The 17,816-nt window shown below is 58.3% G+C and overlaps 3 protein-coding genes and 1 long non-coding RNA gene across 14 annotated transcripts in view; 2 read left to right on the top strand and 2 right to left on the bottom strand.

Moving 5' to 3' along the window:
* Positions 1-1,596, top strand: part of LOC113927208 — a 38,628-nt gene extending 37,032 nt beyond the window's left edge. Inside the window, exons 3-4 of one of the 2 annotated variants that reach the window (XR_003521537.1) lie at positions 1,065-1,233; positions 1,430-1,596. This is a non-coding gene — a long non-coding RNA (uncharacterized LOC113927208). Of the gene's footprint in view, positions 1-1,064 lie in introns of both variants that reach the window. The other variant, XR_003521536.1, reaches the window with a different exon arrangement.
* Positions 1-1,880, bottom strand: part of PPIL6 (peptidylprolyl isomerase like 6) — a 34,249-nt gene extending 32,369 nt beyond the window's left edge. For all 5 annotated transcript variants that reach the window (XM_027602904.2, XM_027602905.2, XM_027602902.2 and 2 more), the window contains exon 1: positions 1,608-1,880. In XM_027602904.2, coding sequence (XP_027458705.1) covers positions 1,608-1,742 — 135 coding nt within the window. In that variant the 5' untranslated portion in view covers positions 1,743-1,880. The remainder of the gene's footprint in view (positions 1-1,607) is intronic.
* SMPD2 (sphingomyelin phosphodiesterase 2) lies at positions 1,762-5,227 on the top strand. Of its 3 annotated transcripts, XM_027602900.1 has the most exons (12): positions 1,762-1,889; positions 2,042-2,104; positions 2,199-2,416; positions 2,639-2,735; positions 2,854-2,930; positions 3,285-3,378; positions 3,522-3,611; positions 3,847-3,929; positions 4,058-4,190; positions 4,283-4,387; positions 4,574-4,727; positions 4,822-5,227. In XM_027602900.1, the coding sequence occupies exons 3-12, from the start codon at positions 2,367-2,369 to the stop codon at positions 5,208-5,210; spliced, it is 1,272 nt and encodes a 423-aa protein (XP_027458701.1). In that variant the 5' UTR covers positions 1,762-1,889; positions 2,042-2,104; positions 2,199-2,366; the 3' UTR covers positions 5,211-5,227. The 3 variants fall into 3 exon arrangements, with proteins under 3 accessions (XP_027458701.1, XP_027458700.1, XP_027458702.1); XM_027602899.1 differs by lacking the exons at positions 1,762-1,889; positions 2,042-2,104 and having other exon boundaries at positions 2,132-2,416; XM_027602901.1 differs by lacking the exons at positions 1,762-1,889; positions 2,042-2,104 and having other exon boundaries at positions 3,847-3,933; positions 4,119-4,190.
* A 137-nt stretch (positions 5,228-5,364) lies between these two features.
* On the bottom strand, positions 5,365-16,504 carry MICAL1 (microtubule associated monooxygenase, calponin and LIM domain containing 1). 4 transcript variants are annotated; one of them, XM_027602897.2, is made up of 25 exons: positions 15,967-16,503; positions 14,074-14,417; positions 13,769-13,976; positions 13,398-13,502; positions 12,956-13,060; positions 12,683-12,838; positions 12,341-12,441; positions 11,428-11,685; positions 11,027-11,142; positions 10,710-10,836; positions 10,526-10,607; positions 9,868-10,003; positions 9,258-9,460; positions 9,055-9,143; positions 8,907-8,948; positions 8,642-8,725; positions 8,358-8,514; positions 7,996-8,072; positions 7,425-7,638; positions 7,194-7,291; positions 6,765-6,878; positions 6,549-6,642; positions 6,305-6,404; positions 6,129-6,202; positions 5,365-5,635 (listed from the first exon to the last, which is right to left on the bottom strand). In XM_027602897.2, exons 2-25 carry the CDS (start codon positions 14,329-14,331, stop codon positions 5,487-5,489), a joined length of 3,147 nt encoding a protein of 1,048 aa, XP_027458698.1. In that variant the 5' UTR covers positions 14,332-14,417; positions 15,967-16,503; the 3' UTR covers positions 5,365-5,486. The 4 variants fall into 4 exon arrangements, with proteins under 4 accessions (XP_027458698.1, XP_027458695.1, XP_027458699.1 ...); XM_027602894.2 differs by having other exon boundaries at positions 7,425-7,701; positions 15,967-16,502; XM_027602895.2 differs by having other exon boundaries at positions 5,487-5,635; positions 7,425-7,701; positions 14,074-14,384; positions 15,967-16,504.
* Positions 16,505-17,816: the final 1,312 nt, after the last annotated feature.

Below are 17,816 nucleotides of genomic sequence, written 5' to 3'. Positions count from 1 at the left end.
TAGGCTTTACAGAAAAAAATTGCCAACACCTTCTCTACAGTGTGGAGCAGGCACCAAAAACATGTGCCCTCAGAAAAGGAGCTAAAGAAAAACAAGGTAAAAAAATTCCTTAAATTCATTAAATACAACTTGAGCCATAAACTTTATAGATCCCATCAGCCCAGCTAACAGCCCATAATTTCTACTTATTTTGATGGGATCCATGTATCGTTTTCAAAGACTTATTGCTTGTTCTCTTCCTCTTGATGTAAACTTCACCTGTTTCACAAATTAGTTACTGTGAAACTGAGCAAAGGAAACCTCACTTAAAATGGAGTCGGGAGGCCAGAAGGGGGAGCTCTCATGCTTTACCCCACCACTCCTCAATTGCAGACCCCAGCAGGTCTAGGAAGAGACAAACCTTGTATTCCCAACAGGAATAAGTCTATTTTACTCCTCCAGCAGAAGGAAAGGAGAATGTCTCCTTGCTAAGCAACAAGCACAGCCAATACGATAATCAGCCGGTGAGACTTTCACCACCCTGAACTCTCTCATTTCTATCAGTGGAGTTTTCTTCAGAGCAGCCCCTCCCAGCTTCCTCCTTTTCTCTACAATGTACCTGTCCTTTGTGATCTCCCAGATTGCCTTTGGTTTGCCATAGCTTCTGTGTCCCAAATTGCTATTCCTGTGCTAGTATCAAATAAACGCATTTTGCTGGTAAAATAACTGTTTTACTTTTAAGGTCGACAGTTTATTTCTTCACTTGATATAATTACATACTTTAACTCTGCGGACTTCGAGCCGGCAGGAATTGCTTAAGATTTCTTCTATTTGAGAACATTTTGTGTCAGGTATCCAGCTGGGTACTTTGGGGTACACAAACATGGACAGGGCATGGTCCCAGAGTCCCAGGTGGGGTTTTGAAGGAGAGAATTTTGGCATAATCTTAACAGTAGCATTCCCGGAGCAAACGCCAAAGATGTGCTGAATTCTACATTTCTCCTGCATTTGGGTAGTATGTGTGCTGTACCGCGGCGGACCTGGCCAAGTTCTTCCAGTTGCTTAAAGTGTTTTTCCTTTTATAGCGTTCCGTGTGTTTACAAAGAAATATCTGGATTCTCCAAAGCACTTGTGGGTCATTTTTGAGAATCCCTTAAGCACCTAATTCGACTGGAATGCAGTAAATGCTAGAGAAAATTTAAAGGAGGAGAACCCAAAAAACTTCCCGAATGAAGTTTCCAAAAATCACTTGAGGTAATTCGTAAAAAGAAACAAAAATCAGTAGTTACACGGTATCACTTCTTCCTAAATATTTTTTCATGAATTTTTAAAATCCATAACGCAAGTAAAAATTGTGGAAATAAAATATGTGGATATCTAGAGGGGGGAATTACCCTCCCTCACCCAGCAAGGTTCTGAACTTTTCCTTTGCTCCGATCCCCCTTTAAAGGTCGCCCTTCTCGAAGTGGAACGTCCAGCCGACCCGACCCTGCCCCCTGGGAGGTACAGACTGAGCCTGCCTGGACGGGACATATCCCCACCTCCCGGAACATCGACCCCTGTCAACAGGAGGCGCGAGACCGGGAAACCTGAAGGGCCACCCGCACGTGTCGTTTTCTCGCGGTTACCTCAGCAGCGCTCTTCGCAATCTGAAAGCTGGAGCTTTTGAAGAGCCCCACCACCTTCACCTGCAGCGGCTGCTCGGGCGGCGACTGCGAGCGGCCCCCGGCCGACCTTGGCCGACACGGCTTCGGGCTCGCCATGGCGGCGCTGGGGGACTGCTCGGAGCACAAACACTGCACGTCGCCGGGGCAACCGCGCGGCTCCGCCCCCGTCTCCAGCTGGGAGGAAGGACGTGAGTTGGCCGGCGGCGACGGCCGGGTCTGCTCTCAACTTTGCGCCTGTTGCTGGTGAGCCCGGCGAGAGGCGGGAGAGGGCGCGCGGGCGGCCGTGGCCGGGGGACGGAGCTTCTGCGAAAAAGAACGGGGAGCTCCGCCGAAGCCCTGCGTGCCTCGGCCCGGCTGGCAGCCCACCCGAACCCCCTCTGGTATCCCCCCTACAGGAACGGCGCGCGCGGCCCTCGCCTCCCGGCAGCACCAGATTTCGCAGTAGATCGCCTTTCCGGGTTGGCGGGCAGCCAGTTGCGGGGGGGGGGGGTGCGAGGAGGAGGGGGGCAGTGGGCTGGTTGCCCGGGCAACGCGGAGTCTGACCCCGCCCAGGGCCTGAGCCGAGCGGACTGGGAGGCCGGGGCCTTCCGGGGAGCACGAGGGCGGGGCCGACCACCTGTGCGCACGGCCCCGGGAGGAGGCGCCGCCGGTCCGCACGCTTCCAGCAGCAGCAGTCGCCGGGGAGGTAGTGTTGTCCCACGCCTGCGGAGCGCGCTCGCCATGAAGCCCACCTTCTCTCTGCGACTGAGGATCTTTAACCTCAACTGCTGGTGAGAGCGCCCGCGGGGTGGGTCCGGGGCCACAGCTCCCTTCGCACCACAGCCAGGAGAGGGAAGCCTCCCTCACATCCGGGCCACGGCTCTACCCTGTCCTCCAGTCCCCGGGGGCGGGGGGCACCCGCACCTCCAGGCCCACACCGGCCCCAGCTCCTGCGGTGCATGGAGAGCGCAGCGCCTCCAGCCACCACTTTGCCTGGCCCTTCTCGTCCTCAGGGCCATTCCCTACCTGAGCAAGCACCGGGGCGACCGCATGAAGCGCCTAGGAGACTTTCTGAACATGGAGAGCTTCGACCTAGCTCTGCTGGAGGAGGTGGGCAGTGTGGAACTGGTGTGGAACCGTGACTGGGACGGGGTGGGCGGCGGCTGGTGGCTCAGGAGGGGACGTTTCCCGGGGGCGGGCAGGCAAGCATCCTCACCTCTTCCTTCAGGTGTGGAGTGAGCAGGACTTCCAGTACCTGAGACAGAAGCTGTTGCCCACCTACCCAGCTGCACACTATTTCAGTAGGTGAGAAGCCTACCTAACCCGTCTGGAAGCCTGTTCTCAGATCAGGAAGCTTTCGGTCCTACCAGCCCTTCCCTGTCCTGCCTGCATCCTCCTTCCTCTCTCCCAGAGCCCTCTCCTCTGGGTGTGGGTGCAAGAGTAGGTGGAACCGGGAAGATTCTCGCTCTTCAGCCCATCCCAGCCTTATCAAGTCACTCTGTCGTCCCACAAAGACTGTTGCTTTGAGCTTTGCTCTGGTGCTGATCTCAGCAACAAACTGAGATAAAAAGTAGCTGATACAGCTGGGAGAGGAGTGAGGGGAAGGCTGGGTATTTCTCTTCCTACTTTTCTGACTATTAATCAGGACTTGGTTTGCAGTGGTGTCATTGGCAGTGGTCTCTGCGTCTTCTCCAAACATCCTATCCAGGAATTCACCCAGCACGTCTATACCCTCAATGGGTACCCCTACATGGTAAGCCTTATGTCAGATTTCTTCTGCCTCCCCTTCCCACCCCCCAGTAACACATGGTAAAGGAGGCAGCCTTCCCTGGGCTGCAGGGGGTGGGCAGAAAGAGGGTAGCCACGCCCTGAGTTCCTGCTCCCTCCTGCCTGCAGATCCATCATGGAGACTGGTTCTGTGGGAAGGCTGTGGGGCTGCTGGTGCTCCATCTAAGTGGACTGGTGCTCAATGTCTATGTGACCCACGTGAGTGAAGCTGGCAGGGCTGGGATAGGCAGCCTGGTTCTGGGAGGGAGAGATGGGGCTCCTCTAGTTGGGCTGCCTGAGGGTGAACTTGGGGCCAGGATCTCCTAAGGTTACTCGGCAAGGTTTGCCCATTTTTTAACCAAGTATCATGCCAAGTGACAGACACAAGCATGATTTAGACCCTCAGGTAGGAACCCTCAGTCTCATCTGCTGTAACCTCACTTGTCTTGCTCAGCTCCATGCCGAGTACAATCGACAAAAGGACATCTACCTAACACATCGTGTGGCCCAAGCTTGGGAACTGGCCCAGTTCATCCAGTGTGTGAGCCTGGGCTTGGCAAGGGAAGTGGGATGGGCCAGGGGTTGAGGGGTGGTCAGGGCGCCACTTAAAGGAGGGCAGAGCTGGTCAGGGAAGAACTCCTGCCTCACCAACCTGGTTCCCCCAGCCACACATCCAAGAAGGCTGATGTGGTTCTGTTGTGTGGGGACCTCAACTTGCACCCGAAGGACCTGGGCTGCCGCCTGCTGAAGGAGTGGACAGGGCTGCATGATGCCTACCTTGAGACCCAGGATTTCAAGGTGAGAACCCGCCTGATTATTTCCATTCTTACACCTTCAGCTTCTCTCCTTTCTCTCCCCTACATCCTAGCATGAACCATCTATTCACTTAGGGCTCGGAAGAAGGCTGTACCATGCTACCTGAGAACTGCTACGTCAACCAGCGGGAGCTAGAGCCATTTCCATTTGGCATCCGCATTGACTATGTGCTGTATAAGGTCAGGCTTGTTCCCTCAGTGTGTCTTCACCCACCATGTCTCTGTCTTTCACCAGCTTGTGCTCATCTTTCATCCAGCTAGTCTAGTCCAGCTAGTCTAGTCCAGCTAGTCTAGTCTAGTCACTGATGGCTGGAGAATGGGAAGAGGCCCTCAAAGATGTTTCTCTCTGGCCCTGACTTTTCCTAGGCGGTTTCTGGCTTTTACATCTCCTGTAAGACTCTTAGAACCACTACAGGCCGCGACCCTCACAGTGGCACCCCCCTCTCTGATCATGAGGCCCTGATGGCTACTCTGTGTGTGAGACACATCCCCCCCCAGCACACCCCTAGCCCTACTCATGGTAAGTCACCCTTTCCCGGGGTCCCTCCCCACCACAAGTCAGCCCCTCCACTCTGACCCACTCTCTCCTGCCCCACTGCCCTGCTTTATTCTAGGACTAGCAGAAAGGTCACGGTTGGTCAGTATATTAAAGGAGGCCTGGATAGAGCTGGACCTGGGCGTGGCTCAAGCTCGCTGGTGGACCACTTTCGCCGGCTACGTGATTGGTCTAGGGCTGCTTCTCCTGGCCTTGCTGTGCGCCTTGGCAGCTGGAGGAGGGGTGAGGGAGGTTGCCATACTACTCTGGACTCCCAGTGTAGGACTGCTGCTGGGAGCGGGGGCAGTCTACATCTTCCACATGCAGGAGGCCAAGGGCTTATCTGGGGCTCGGGCTGAGCTCCAGCATGTGCTGGGAAGGGCAAGGGAGGCCCAGGATCTGGGCCCAGAGTCTCAGCCAGCCCTGCTCCTGGGGCAGCAGGAGGGGGATGGAACTGAGGAACAATAAAACTTGACACTTTTGTGGCTCTGCCTTTTCCTTGTAGAGGCAGTGATTGGGGCCAAGGGTCATTGTGACTGTCATAATATAGATGGTTAAGCTCCTACATGTCTACCCTCCCTGCACACCCTGCCTCCCACCTGCAGGCAGCCTAAGCCCTGTCTGTGGCAGAAACATTTTTATTGTAAACAGTGAGGCCTCCTCCCAGATGAGCAGGGGAGCACAGTCCTGGGGTGAGGTGGTTTTCCGTGTAGGGATCTTAGAGGGCAGGCAGCCTGTCCTCTTTTAGCCCTGGGCTCCCGGCTCCAAGGCCAGCTCACTGAGCCTGCGTTCCTCCTGGAAGCGGATAAGTTCATCTCGCTGGTTCACCACATCTATCAGCTTCTTCAGGAGCTGGTCCTCAGCCTGCCGATCAGCAGGGGTCTTTAGGGCTCCTGAAGAAGACAACAAAAGCTTAGAGAACAGGGACTTGGGCAGGGAGGCAGGAAAGGCACAGCTTAATCCCAGCCTCTGTGACTTCCACAATTTGGGCCTTGTTTCCTCATCTGTAAAATTGGGTCTGTCCACACCAGTGGTTTGCTAGCACTGTTCAGCGGCACCATTTTTATTTTAAGTCTAGATTGATAATACATACGATATATGTGTAATTTCTATGCCCAACATGGGGCTTGAACTCATGACCTTGAGATCAAGAGTCACACACACTTCCAGCTGAGCCAGCCAGGCGCCCCAGCAGCAGGACCATTTTTTAAGTAATCTTAACGTAAAAGCCCAGCTGTGCAGCTCTGACTGAACTGAAGGCAGAGGAGGGGCTTGGAGCTCCATTCTCTGGCTTCCTCCTGAAATGCCTCAGAGGCACTCGGACTAGAGGACCATGCTTCTTGGTCAGTACCTGAGGTCGTGAGGCTGTGTGTATGTGCCACCTACCTTCCTGGTTCATGTAGCTTCGTAGCTCCTGGTCCAGCTGCCACTGTTCCTCCTGCAGGTTCAGCTCTTTCACCCTGTGGAGGGCAGGGATTGAAGAGGCACAGCTGTCCAGGGTGCCCAAGGACCCAGCTGGGGTCTGGCTCCGGTGCCAACCGTCACCACCCCCTGCCCCTTACGTGAGCATGAGCTCAGCCTCCTCCGCCAGTAGGCTGTTTTTCTTCTGAACCAGCTGGAGCAGCTGTTCCAGCCCCAGGGCCTTGTGCTGTTCTGGGGGTCCTGACGGGAAGGAGGAATGGGGGAGGGGGGTCAGAGGTGTCAGGAGCATGAAGAGTGGAGCCTGCTGGGGACAGAGTCTGGTGGTTTGAGGGAGTGCTGGGAGGCAGAGGGATGTCCTAGCTTGTCCCTCCTGTCGTTACTCACTGCTCTGGCTTCTCAAGGCCAGCTCCACCTTCATGCCCTCAGCCTCCAGCTCCCCTAGAGCAGTCTCAATTTCATTTAGTCGCCGCTGGACAGCCTGAGGGACACAAGACAGAAGGCCCAGGTGTCTCCGGACTGCTCAAGTACAGAGCTCCGGAGAAACTCCAGTCTCGCGTCAGAACTCTGACCCCACCAGAACCGCGAACCTGTAGACCTAACCTGGGCCTTGCAGAACCGCTTCATCTCCTCCTCCCTAGCGTGGCGCAGCAGAGTCCGACGCCATGTTGGGTACTTGCTCATGGTGCCTGAGTTCTTGGCCAAGGTCAGCAGTCCCTACGGCAGGGCCGGGCCAGTCAGAGGTAGGCCCTGCCCTGCTTCTTGCCCGCTCCCCCTCCCGCCCCCGCGGTTGGATAGGGACTGGGGAAGCTCTGTTTGGAGGGGGTCAAAGCTTCCTGGGCTGGAGATAGGGTAAGTTCTGGTAGAAGAGACAGAGACTTAGAGACCTGAGTCAGATTGGGTGAGAAGACATTCTGAGAGACTGGCTCAAAGGAGGGAGCATTCTATAGGTTCTTCCTGTGATGGGCAGTGAAGCATATTTAGAGCATGTGTGCTGGCTTCAGCGGGATAGGTGGCCAGGTTCCTTCTCACCTCCTCCGTGTCTGAGTTCAAAGTCACGGTTTCCTCTGCTTCCTTTTCCTCCTCACTGGAGGAGGAACTCTGTTCCTGCTCCTCCTCCATGGCCACAACTGAACAGAGGAGTAGGCATGGTCTGGGTCCCACGGCCTCCCTTTCCATTCCCCAGCATTCCCCTTTTCAGGAATCCCAGTACCACCCGCTGCATCCCCACCCTGGGTGAGCACATCTGGGCAAAGCAGGTACCTTGAGAGCTCTGGACTGGCATTCCCCAACCTACAAAGCTGCCCTCCAGGGCCTGGAGGGCCAAGGCCGAGCAGCTGCGGGGAGGCTTGGGTGGAGGCTCCAGTTCTGGGTCAGGGGTCAGATTAAGGGAGGACAGCCGCTGGCGTTCTGGGCTGGAGAGGCGGATCAACCGGCGGGTAGGCTGGCTGGGGTTTGGGACAGGACTGGTCCCCTCCTGGGGGATGACAGAAGTTGAGGGCCCCAATGGCATGCTATTTTCATCCAGTGTGGGGACGTCCTAGAAAAGCCACCATGTAGTCTGGTCAGTCACCTGCCCATTGTGGGGCCGAGGCTGCCCCTTTAGACAAATGTGGACCCTGTATTCACCCATGTATTCATTCACTGATGCTGTTTACTGAACAGTGTTAGGCAGTGTTCGAGACACTTGAGATACATCAGTAAGAAAAATCTCTGCCTTCATGGAGCTTTCCTTCTAAAGGAGAGCATTGTTACCCCCCAGCAAAGTCTGCTGGGCTTGGAGAGACCCCTTTACTCTTTCCCACACCCCAACACACAGTTTCATAGTTTTTACCTGACTCTCAGGGCAGGGGTCAGTGCCATCCTCTTTGGGACCTGTCTGGGGCAGGTGCTGGAGGCAGTAGAAATGTCCTGGGAAGGGTGGAGGAGGGGAGAAGACATGAGCTGTAGGCAGCCCAATGCCCATATACTCCGTTTATCAGCGAGGGCAGAGGTGACAGGACTTGATTGGCAGGTGAATTTCTGTTGGCCTCCGGGTTCCTTAGAACCCCACATTTGGGGATTTGGAGGGGACAGAGAAGACCTTGAACTCAGGGCAAGGAAGTGCCATCTTGAGCCTGTTGCCGCCTTGTGCCCAGGACCCGTTTCCCTCCAGTTTCAAGTTCCTTGTCCCCAGACAGGGCAAGGCCCGCTTACCGTCTCCTGGGTGCTGCCCATAGCCACCCGGCCGCAGCATGGCCTCACAGGTGTGGCAGCGGAAGCAGCTCCGGTGAAAGAAACGGCCATCGGCACAGAAGCGTTCCAGGATATAGAGGTGTTCCCCACAGAGTGCACACAGGTCCCCGGCACCAGCCTGAACCGACCCCCAGACCACAGGGTCAGCTGGAGTCAAGGCCAGTGGCAAAGATCTTCCTTATCCTTGAAACACCCCTTCTTGCCCTCCCCAAGCCTCTGTCTGCAGACAGGGCCCCCTTTCTCACCTCCTGGTGTTGGGATGGGGGTGTCGGGGGTACACCAGACTCTGGGACAGGTGGCTCCTCAGTACTTGGGGTCTTAGCCTCTACCTATGGAGGTAAGTGTTCAGGGAGGGAGGTGGAGGAGCAGGAGGGGCCAGAGAGTGGCTATGTGTGGAGAACAGAAAGATCTGAAAGAAGTGAGCCAGGAAGGGAACCTGGATGGGTGGGCGGGGGGCGGTTACAGGATGCAGGAAAGAGCAGGGGACTCTGCAGCCCTACATGCATTTACCTCCAGGCGCAGCTTCTTGCCACCAGTATCCTCCCCATTTTCCTGCAACAAGTCCTACAGTCAGCATGGGGCTTTGAGCTACAGCACTACCCCCATTAGGAATGTCCTCCCCATCACCCCAGGGACCCCCACTGCCCAGACTCGCCACCTGGGCCCGGGTCCGTTGCAGGGTCCTCTGCAGTTTGCCAAGGAATAGCACAGCACTGGGGGTCCCGGGAAAGCCTTGGCTGGCAGGGCCTGTGGAAGGGGGGGGTTGTCCAGGTGGGTGGCGAATCAGTGCTGTACGTCCTGAACAGGCAGCCACGGCCCAGCCCAGGGTGATACTCCCAGCTGTCCCTCCCCCGCACCTACCCTCTAGGCCACCTGGGTTGTGGGGCATGTTCTTGAAGGTGCTGTGGAAGTGGCTGAGGTATGCGATGAGGCCCAGTGGGTCGCTCCCTGCCACCACTGCCTTTGCGGACAGCATGGGCGTGATGCCCAGCTCATGCTCCGCCATCTTTAGCGCCCAAGCAGTGGCTTCCAGGGCCCCCAGTCCTTGCAGCTCTGAGGGTTCCCTGTGGGATGTCAGGGAGAAAAGCCAATGCAAGACCAGCACCTGACCCCACTGCAGGGGGAGAGGAGGGGGAGTGAGCAGCGGGCAGGGGCTGGTGGGGCCCAAGGGAAGACAGGGCATGAGGAGTTTATTCTTTGCTATACAACCCCCCTCCCAGCTCCCCACCCGCCCACTGACAACTTTCTGGCCTTGGGGGGCTCCCTACTGAATGCATCTGACTCCCACAAGACTCAGGGAGGGGCAGTGACTTGGGCACAAAGACTACCAGCAAGTGATGGCTCGACGGGGTGACCCCTACACTGCCCCCCCACCCCAGCCCCAGTCCCCGCTGTCTGAGGTGGGGGGAGGGGGCTGAGGCATGAGAGAGGTGAGGTCTGCCAGGGACCGCTCAGCCTAATCTGAACTCACAGCAGGCCGGGCCGCAGCCGCTGCAGCAGGGCGCACAGAGCCCGCCCGTCAGCCCAGGAGGAGGACAGGTCGGTGACGTGGACGCCCGGGTACCCAGCGGTCTGCTCCTGGCACCAGCGCAACAACTCCTGGCTGCCTGCCGGCCCCGAGAGAGGAGGCTGTGCTGCACCCCAGGGCCCTGGCTCCAAGCATGCCTGGTGCCCGGGGCTCAGTCTGGGAGGGGCGGGGGGGGGTAGGCAGGGCCCATCCCTACAGGGGCACCAACTCAGTGCTCACTGAGCAGCACTGCCTTCATCCCAATTGTCTCTTTCTGGAATAAAGTGGGCGAACGAGTCAAGTGGTATCACTGCTAGCCACAGAGAGGGCAGGAGGCTGTGAACCAAGGGACGAGGGATGCTCGGAGGCCCAAAGGGAGGGCGGGTCTGGGGTCTGCAAGGCTGGGAGGGCTCTGGAGGGGGTGTGGCGACACACATCTGGCGCACAGATGGGCCCTGCTCAGCGCTCTGCTGCCCCTGCACCTCCTGGAGGCCCTGGACTTGCCCACGATCCACCCTCCAGCCGGGGGCTGCCGCCGTGCTGGTGGCTGGTGCTGGCACCACACTGGGTGGCGAATATTTTGGACAACTCCCCCACCCCCCGCCGAGGAAGGCTTGCTCACCCATGGCTGGAGTTCCTGCGTCTATCTTGTCGCTGTTCCTCCTCACAGGCTCCTTGGCTGCCACGTCATACAGGTCTCGTACCTAAGGCAGCCCCTTTCAGGTCTCCAGACAGGCTGACCACCTGCCTCAGCCCAGGGGTAGAGGCCTGCCCTGGGGAGTCTGGTGGGTGCCAGGGGGTCTGACCTGAGTGGGAGTCACCGCCCGGAGGTTGAGGGTGGGGTAGCGGGTGGCTGGGTCCAGCCCGTACTGCGCCACGTTGCGGTGCATGTTTTCCGGGGATGTCTGTGAGAGGAGCTGGTACAAGCTCTCCCTGAAGGAATAAGTGCGAGGGCAGAGGCTCGTGTGGGAGGGCACCCATCAGCACCCACCCGAGAACTGCCAGGCCTTTCTATATTCTCTCGCCCGTGCCCCCCATCTATTCACCCAGAACCCCCCACCCTCTTGCTGATCCTTGTTCTATTTCCAGCCCTGCCCTCCCCACCCCCCAACTCAGGCCTCACCGCTCTGCCAACACTTCTAGGGGCCCAGCACCCTCTGCCCACCGCTTCACCATCCAGGCGGCATCAAAGGCTGCCAAGAAGCCCCGAGCCACTCCAGTGCCCAGGGGCCAGAAGGGCTGCAGGCTCAAAAAGATAGGAAACAGTTCAGTGAGAGTCCAACAGGAGTGCCCAAGACCTGATGCCCCCAAAATCATAGCTGAGGGGGGCCCCACACCACACCGAGCAGCCCTCAGCTCCTCCCCACAACCAGCAAACCTTTTCACCCCCTCCTTCCCAGGAGGCAACCTTCCTCCCCCCAACCATGGAACCCCTGCACCTCTTTACAAGGAGTTCCCGTTTCTGGAAGCCCCAGGAAGCTCAACCTCTTCCCCCTCCCAATCAGGGAGCCCTGGTCCCCTCACCTCCACCAGGCAGTCCCCCACCAGCCCCAGCAGCAGGCGGGCGCCGTGCTTCTCCTGCACTCGAGCGGAACTCTCTGCCCGCATCATGCTTGTGAAGTCAAAGGCAGAGATGTCAGGCCGCCCGTGGGCATCCCGGGCAAACTCCAGCTTCCCAAGCTTGCCATGGGTGGCGAAGTCAGCAGCTGCCCGGACGAAGCGCTGCAGAGCCTCGGGCACCACATTGGCACTGCCCAACAGCCGGTCAATCTCTGGCCAGTCCTACAAGCCAACAGAGCAGAACCAGCAGGGTAAGTGGGCTGGACTAGAATCTGAACATCCTGCCTCCCATCCTCCAGCCGCTTCCTCAGCACTCCCCCTGCTGCTGGGGCTCCCCGCCCCCCCCCGCCCCCCGGGCCCAGTTCCATTACTGTTACTGTGCACTTGTTTTGGACCAGACCTGAACTTCTCAGCCTCAGTTTCCCCATCATTTAGAGATGACATACCTAACTCCTCGTATTCATGAGAATTTAGGTGAGAAAATGCACATAAAGTTTTCATCACAATACCTAGCACGTAGTAGGTTTTCAACTAGTTCATTCAGCAAATATTTACCGGGTGCTGACTACACACCAGGTACCATTCTAGGCCCAGGGAATCTTCAGCAAGCAAAAAGGGCAAAGAGACAAAACCCCTGCCCTCATGGAGTTTACATATGTAACTCTGTGGCTGGTATCAGGTGTTTAGCCCAGAATATGATTCAGGTTGTCCTGTAAACCCCAGGGGAGAAGGGCTTGCTGAGGTGGAGAAAATGTCAGGGCAACGGCAGAAGAGGACAGGCTCCCCTCCACACCAGAGGGAGACACTGTGTCCAGGGCTGGCCTCCACCTCGCAGGGCCCACTGCCCAGCCCCTCCCTGCCCGGGCCCGGGCCCCACCTGACGCAGCACCCCCAGCCGCAGCAGGCACTGCTTCTTGGCTGTCATCACAAAGTAGTGGGTGTCATCCTTATAGTACACGATATTCTCCAGATCAATGCCTGCGGGGACAACACCGGGGGAGAGATGTGTCTCCTCCTCATTCTGTGTCACCTCACCAAACACCCAGCCGTGCCTGACCTCTGAGAGCCGGGGTCACAGCTTAGACTGTGGTGGGTGCCCCCTACACAGGGGCCCAGGAGTGGCACAATGGGCCCTCTGTCCCGGGCCCAGGAGGGAGAGGGAGGGACCAGCCCACAGTCAGCTGGAGGGAGGGGAGACCCTGTGAGAGGGTGTCCCGACCTGTGGCTTTGAGCAGACTCTGGAAGAAGCTCTGGTTGTAGATCCTGGCCACGCCGCTGATCTCGGGCACCTGTGTCTCTTCCACTGTGCGTCCATTCACAAAGTTGACCGTGATGCCAATGGCCAGTTTGCCACGCATTTCTCGCACTGTGAAGCCTAAAAGTGTGGGCAAGTGAGGGTAGGTAGGTATCGGCAAGAGAATGAGGGGCATAACAGCCTAGAAAGGCGCAGGAGCCTAAGATGCTGGCTTCTTTGAAGGAAGGGATCACTCACCTTCAGGGACGAATTTACCTCCTGCAGCAGAGATGAGAACATCAAATTCATAGTTGGCCAGTTGGGCTGGGGGGCTGGGCTGGAGCTGGGCACGCCAGCCACTACCTGGGGCAGAAGTTGTGAGAGGCACAAAGGTGTGGATGTCTAAAGAGGCCCCTACATTCCCAGGACAACCCAGGGAAACAAATGCGTAAAGCCCTTTGCAGTTGACAGTTTAGCAAGCAATGACACATTGTCTATCAACTTACGCCTTCACAACAGCTGTGGAAAGTAGGAAAGGAAGGACATATTTTACAGATGCTCAAAATGAGGCTCAGTGTGGTTTGCACAAGGCCACACTATGGCAAAGGGTGACTCAGTTGACTCCCAATCCCACCCTTTTTCTTCCACAGGCCAAGATATCCTTGGCGGATGGGAGTCTGGGGAGCAGAGAGGTACTTACCCTTTTTGGGAGGGGGCTGGAGGCCGGTGAAAGTGACACCCCAGTGAATTTCCACCCCGAGCAGTAATGCCACTTTCAACAAAAGCAGCTGAAGCTGCCGGATGCCTGGAAGGGAGAGGAGATTAGGAACAGGGGCCCCAGGGCCACACAGGGCCCCCAAGCACCAGTGGGCTCCCGGTCAGAGCTGGAAGAGGTCTTAGAGATCATTCGGTTCCACTGCCCATTTTACAGATGAGGAACCTGAGTCCTGCAGGTCACCTGGCTGAAGTGAATCTTGTCTACTCTGCCTCTTGGTGGTCCCAGCAGCCCCCCACTGGCCTGTCTGTAGGCCCAGGCTCACCCGCCCCTCTAGGCCACCACGTGGTGCTCACTGATGTGGTCCAGGGTGCCTGTGCAGAAGCGCCCATAGAACTTCTTGGCGCCGAGTGCCCTAAGGTCGTGGATGGTGAAGGGCCAGAGGTGCAGCACGTTGTGGCGAGAGAACTTGGTGCGCTTCTCCACCAGCACCACACGGGCCCCCAGCAGGGCCAGCTCCACAGCAGCCCGCAGCCCACAAGGTCCCGCACCCACCACCAGGCACTGCGAACACACAAGGCAGTATGGGCATGGCATCCCGTCTCCCTCCTCTGACTCCCCCCCAGCCGTCCAAGCCCCTTCCCAGGCAGTGTGTGTCCACCTTGGTGTTGGTGCAGGCCCGGCCCTGCTGGTAGACGGGCTGGCCTGCTCGCTTGTCCAGCTTGGCCCACAGCGACTTGGCACTCCAGTAGTTGAGCTGGGCCTTGATCTTGTGGTACTGGGGTAGCCCCCCACCGGGCTCTAGCCCCAGGGCCTCGCATAGCCCCTGGAAGCTGCTCAGCACATCCTGGCACAGCTGGGCCTGCAGGAAGCTCTCAAAGTGGGCATGCGCTGGGTTGGTGGAGGTGGGTGAAGCCATGGAGGCGGCTGAGGCTCCCAGGGAGGGAGCACCCCAGCAGAGGCCTGCAGCTGCTGCAGAGGAGGAGGGAAGAGAAGGGGAGGAGGCTGGAGAAAGGAAGAAAGGAAAAGGATGGGGAGGAGAAGAAAGCAGGCTGGTGTCCCCGGGGGGCTCTGGGTCCACCCCTGATCGGCTCTGCTCTCTGCTCTCCCCCAGCCCACTCCCAGTCTGCTCCAGAGACAACTACTCTTCCTTCCACTCCAAGTGAAATTTGCCAAATTTGGAAGTGAAAAACCAGCAGTCTTGGGCACAGCGGGCAGGAGGGAAGACAGGGAGTCTCCAGCTCAGCTTTCCTGTCCAGGGAGCTCCAAGCTCCCCTCCATCTCTGGGGCACTGGGCGCAGGAATTCCGACCCTGCCTTGATGGGACCCCGGAAGCTGGGCATGGCAGAATATCTCAGACGTGGAGAGGGCAGGCAGCCGGGAGGAGAGTTTTCCTTGCAGGGCAGACTGAGACAGACCTAATATACCCGCAGTCGCAGCTGCTGTCCGCTCTCCCTCCACACCTCCCCGAGCGGGCACCCCTCGAGGACATCAGTGCCACGCTGAGCGTGGTGTGTGTCTCATGCCAGGAGCAAAGCTGTCCTCCCCAGCACCCGTGATTGCCTCCTGAGGAGGAGGAGACCGTCACTAACTCCCTAGGTTCCGGTTCCCACCACCCAAACCGCCTCAACAAACAACCCGAGGATGTTGCGACTGCCTGAGGTGACGGAGGACTGGGTCTATTTCTGACTCACTGTGGTCAGAACACTTCCCCTGTGACTGGCGGCTGCTCCGGTGGGCCTCGAGAGCGGTCGGGGGGACGACAGCCGGGGTTCACTCCCCGCCCCCCCCCCCCCCCCCGGCTTCCTCCCACTCGCAGCGACGCCCCGCCCCAGCCCCCGGGCGCCGGGTCGCGCTCTCCCAGGAATCTCCCGAGACAAGGCCTCCCTTTGTGCCCCTCTCCCTCGCTCGAGCCCCCACGCAACTTGAGGGGTGTCAAGGGGGGGCCTTCTCACGTTGGGCCTGGGAGAAATAAGAGGGTGCGGAGGTCGGGGTTGCCCACGGGGGTGGTAATTAGGTGGCATCGATGGGGACAGGTCCTTGGACCTGACCCCCGCGCGCACTCGGCCACCCCACCACCGGTCCCGGCTGGAGCCCAGCGGGCCAGGCCGAGCGAGGAGGAGACTAAAGTTACCCGCTGCGGGTCACCTGGATGCGGGCAGCCGGAACATCAGGAAGGGCAAAGGTCTCTCTTGAGGGTTCGGGGGAATGGAAGGAAGAAGATCTCAGAGAAGGGGTAGAGGGGCGACTCAGCCTGGAAAGGCCAGGACAAAGAATGTGCGGGGTGGGTGGGGGGCGGAGAGCAGTGTGGAAAGATGGAGAGGGAGCTGGACCACTGGCACCGGGGTGAGTGGGGCGGGGGGTGGACATCCCCGCTCTGGACGGGAAAGTCTGGAGAGGGGCTGAGCTGGGCGGGGGCGAGGGGAGACGGACCGGACCCGCTAGGAGGAGTTCCCGAGGGCCCGGGACGGTGTTTCCCCGGAAGCGAGCCCCCGCCCGCACCCCCGGCCCGGGCGGGCAGGGGGCGCGCAGCTGACGCCGCTGGATGACTTACCCGGCCTCCGGCGAGCGGGGAGGGGCCGCTTCCTGCCCGGCGGGCGTCTCCGACTGGGCGGGTAGGGGAGGGCGGGGGCGGACGAAGGGGTTGGTGAAGGAGACGCAGAGGGAAAGCGGCGGAGCCGGGGTGGCGCACCGGCAGCGCCCGGCCGGGGAGTTCGGCGGGGTGTGGACCTCGGCGCCGGGCTCGGGGCCCGCGAGGCTTTATTCGCGCCTCATTAGCATCTCATTATATCCCTCGATCCCGGGCTCAGGGCAGCCCCAGGGCCGCCCACGTCTGCTGGGTGGTGCCTGAGGGCGTGGCTCTGCGGACGCCTTGTTCCAATTGAGGGTCGGATACCCGGGCGGGGCTGGCAGGGACCGAAGAGCCCAGGGTCCGGGGGCTCCCGGCTCCATCCCGGTGTCCGCGTGGGCGGAGCTAGCCCATCCCCGGCAGGCGAGGCCACCCGCTCTCGCGCGGTACCAACTCTGCGAGCCGCTTCCGAGCGCCCGGCGGGTAGGGCGCTCGGGCTGGGCAGGAAGTTTGCAGAAGCTGGCGGGTCCGTAGGTGCTCTCTTCACTCCTCCTACCAGGAGATCAACGGCCCGGCCAGGGCTCCCACGATGGATCCAGGCTCGGGGTCCGCCTGCCCTGCGACAAGTCTGCCCCTAGACCCGGGCTGAGGGCGATGGGCACGGATTAAAGTCCTGGGAACTTGGCAGTCGGCAGCTTCCACAGGGGGATGAGGAGTGAGAGGACAAGACGGTGTTGGTGGGGTGGGGCTGAGGGTGGGGTTCGACCTCTACGAAGGGGAAACAGGAGGGGTGTGTGGGAGAGAGGCTAGATCTCCGGTGTTAAAGTGGGCTTTGGAGAGAGGACCCACAGAACTGTCAATACTGAAAAGGGCTTTGAGGGACCTTTGGGATCAACTTCCTCAAATTCTTGATAAGGAAACAGGGCTGAATGTGAAGGTACCCAAGGTCATTCAACTAAATACATCAATTCTCATTTACTGAGCAGCTACTATGAGTATAACCTTAATTTCAATGATCACAACAGTCCCGTTTTTACTGGAAGAGAAACTGAGGGTCACAGAGGTTCTGTAACTTGCAGCATGATACACAGCAAGTGGCAGCGCTAGCTAGTGTGGGGCCCAGGTCTGTGTGCACTCCACCCCACCAGTGTGGCCCAGTGTGACAAATGAAAGGCTGGCATTTGAAGCGGTTTCTCTTTAGAGGAAGTGACACGGTTACATGAGAAACATTAACAAAACAGGAATAAAGGGGAGGGTCCCTCTCCTTGAGATGCAGGGACCAGAAAGAGCTGGGTGCCCTGTGGTTCACACTTCCTCTTTATTCTGTTTGCTTTCCCCTGGAAACCCTTAGAGACCCATAAGACCTGAACACTCACTGCTCCCAGCTGGAGCTGAGAAGCAGGCGGGGGAAGGCAGGCGAGGGCAAGTGCCTGTTCCCTGACAGGCAGGGAATTCAGCCAGGTCACACTCAGGAAACTAGGGCAGCCTCCCAGCCAGGGCCCTTCCTAGCTCTTGAGTGTGACTCGTCATTTGGCTTGAAATGAATGTGCCCCAAATCAGCCACACCCATATTTAAATACACAGTGTAAAAAGTATCCTAAAGTCCAGGAGAAATGGGCTACCAGGCTTTTAGAATCACCTCATGCATTTCCCTTTCATGAGCAGATGTAAACAACTGGCTGGTACAACTTAGTGTATTTGCAAAGGCCCGACAGGATCTGGCCCTTGACTCAGTGACTTTGCCGTTGCAGCCAAACAGGATTATGTGGCCCTCTGAGTGATAAATGGTAAAAATTTGTCTTTAAAAAAGATCACAGAACAATAATGACTTCAAT

The sequence above is a fragment of the Zalophus californianus genome, chromosome 7, assembly GCF_009762305.2.
Source record: "Zalophus californianus isolate mZalCal1 chromosome 7, mZalCal1.pri.v2, whole genome shotgun sequence".
NCBI classification, from domain to species: domain Eukaryota; kingdom Metazoa; phylum Chordata; class Mammalia; order Carnivora; family Otariidae; genus Zalophus; species Zalophus californianus.
This window is presented reverse-complemented; position numbering and strand designations above follow the sequence as displayed.

Excerpts from the sequence above, each read along its gene's own strand:
- SMPD2 (XM_027602900.1), top strand. The coding sequence starts at position 2,367 with ATGAAGCCCACCTTCTCTCTGCGACTGAGGATCTTTAACCTCAACTGC. Across the intron at positions 2,417-2,638 it reads ATCTTTAACCTCAACTGCTG|GGCCATTCCCTACCTGAGCA; the intron begins GTGAGAGCGCCC and ends TCTCGTCCTCAG. Across the intron at positions 2,736-2,853 it reads ACCTAGCTCTGCTGGAGGAG|GTGTGGAGTGAGCAGGACTT; the intron begins GTGGGCAGTGTG and ends CTCTTCCTTCAG.
- MICAL1 (XM_027602895.2), bottom strand. The coding sequence starts at position 14,331 with ATGGCTTCACCCACCTCCACCAACCCAGCGCATGCCCACTTTGAGAGC. Across the intron at positions 8,726-8,906 it reads GCAAGAAGCTGCGCCTGGAG|GTAGAGGCTAAGACCCCAAG; the intron begins GTAAATGCATGT and ends TTACCTCCATAG. Across the intron at positions 6,405-6,548 it reads GGCCTTGAGAAGCCAGAGCA|GACCCCCAGAACAGCACAAG; the intron begins GTGAGTAACGAC and ends CCTTCCCGTCAG.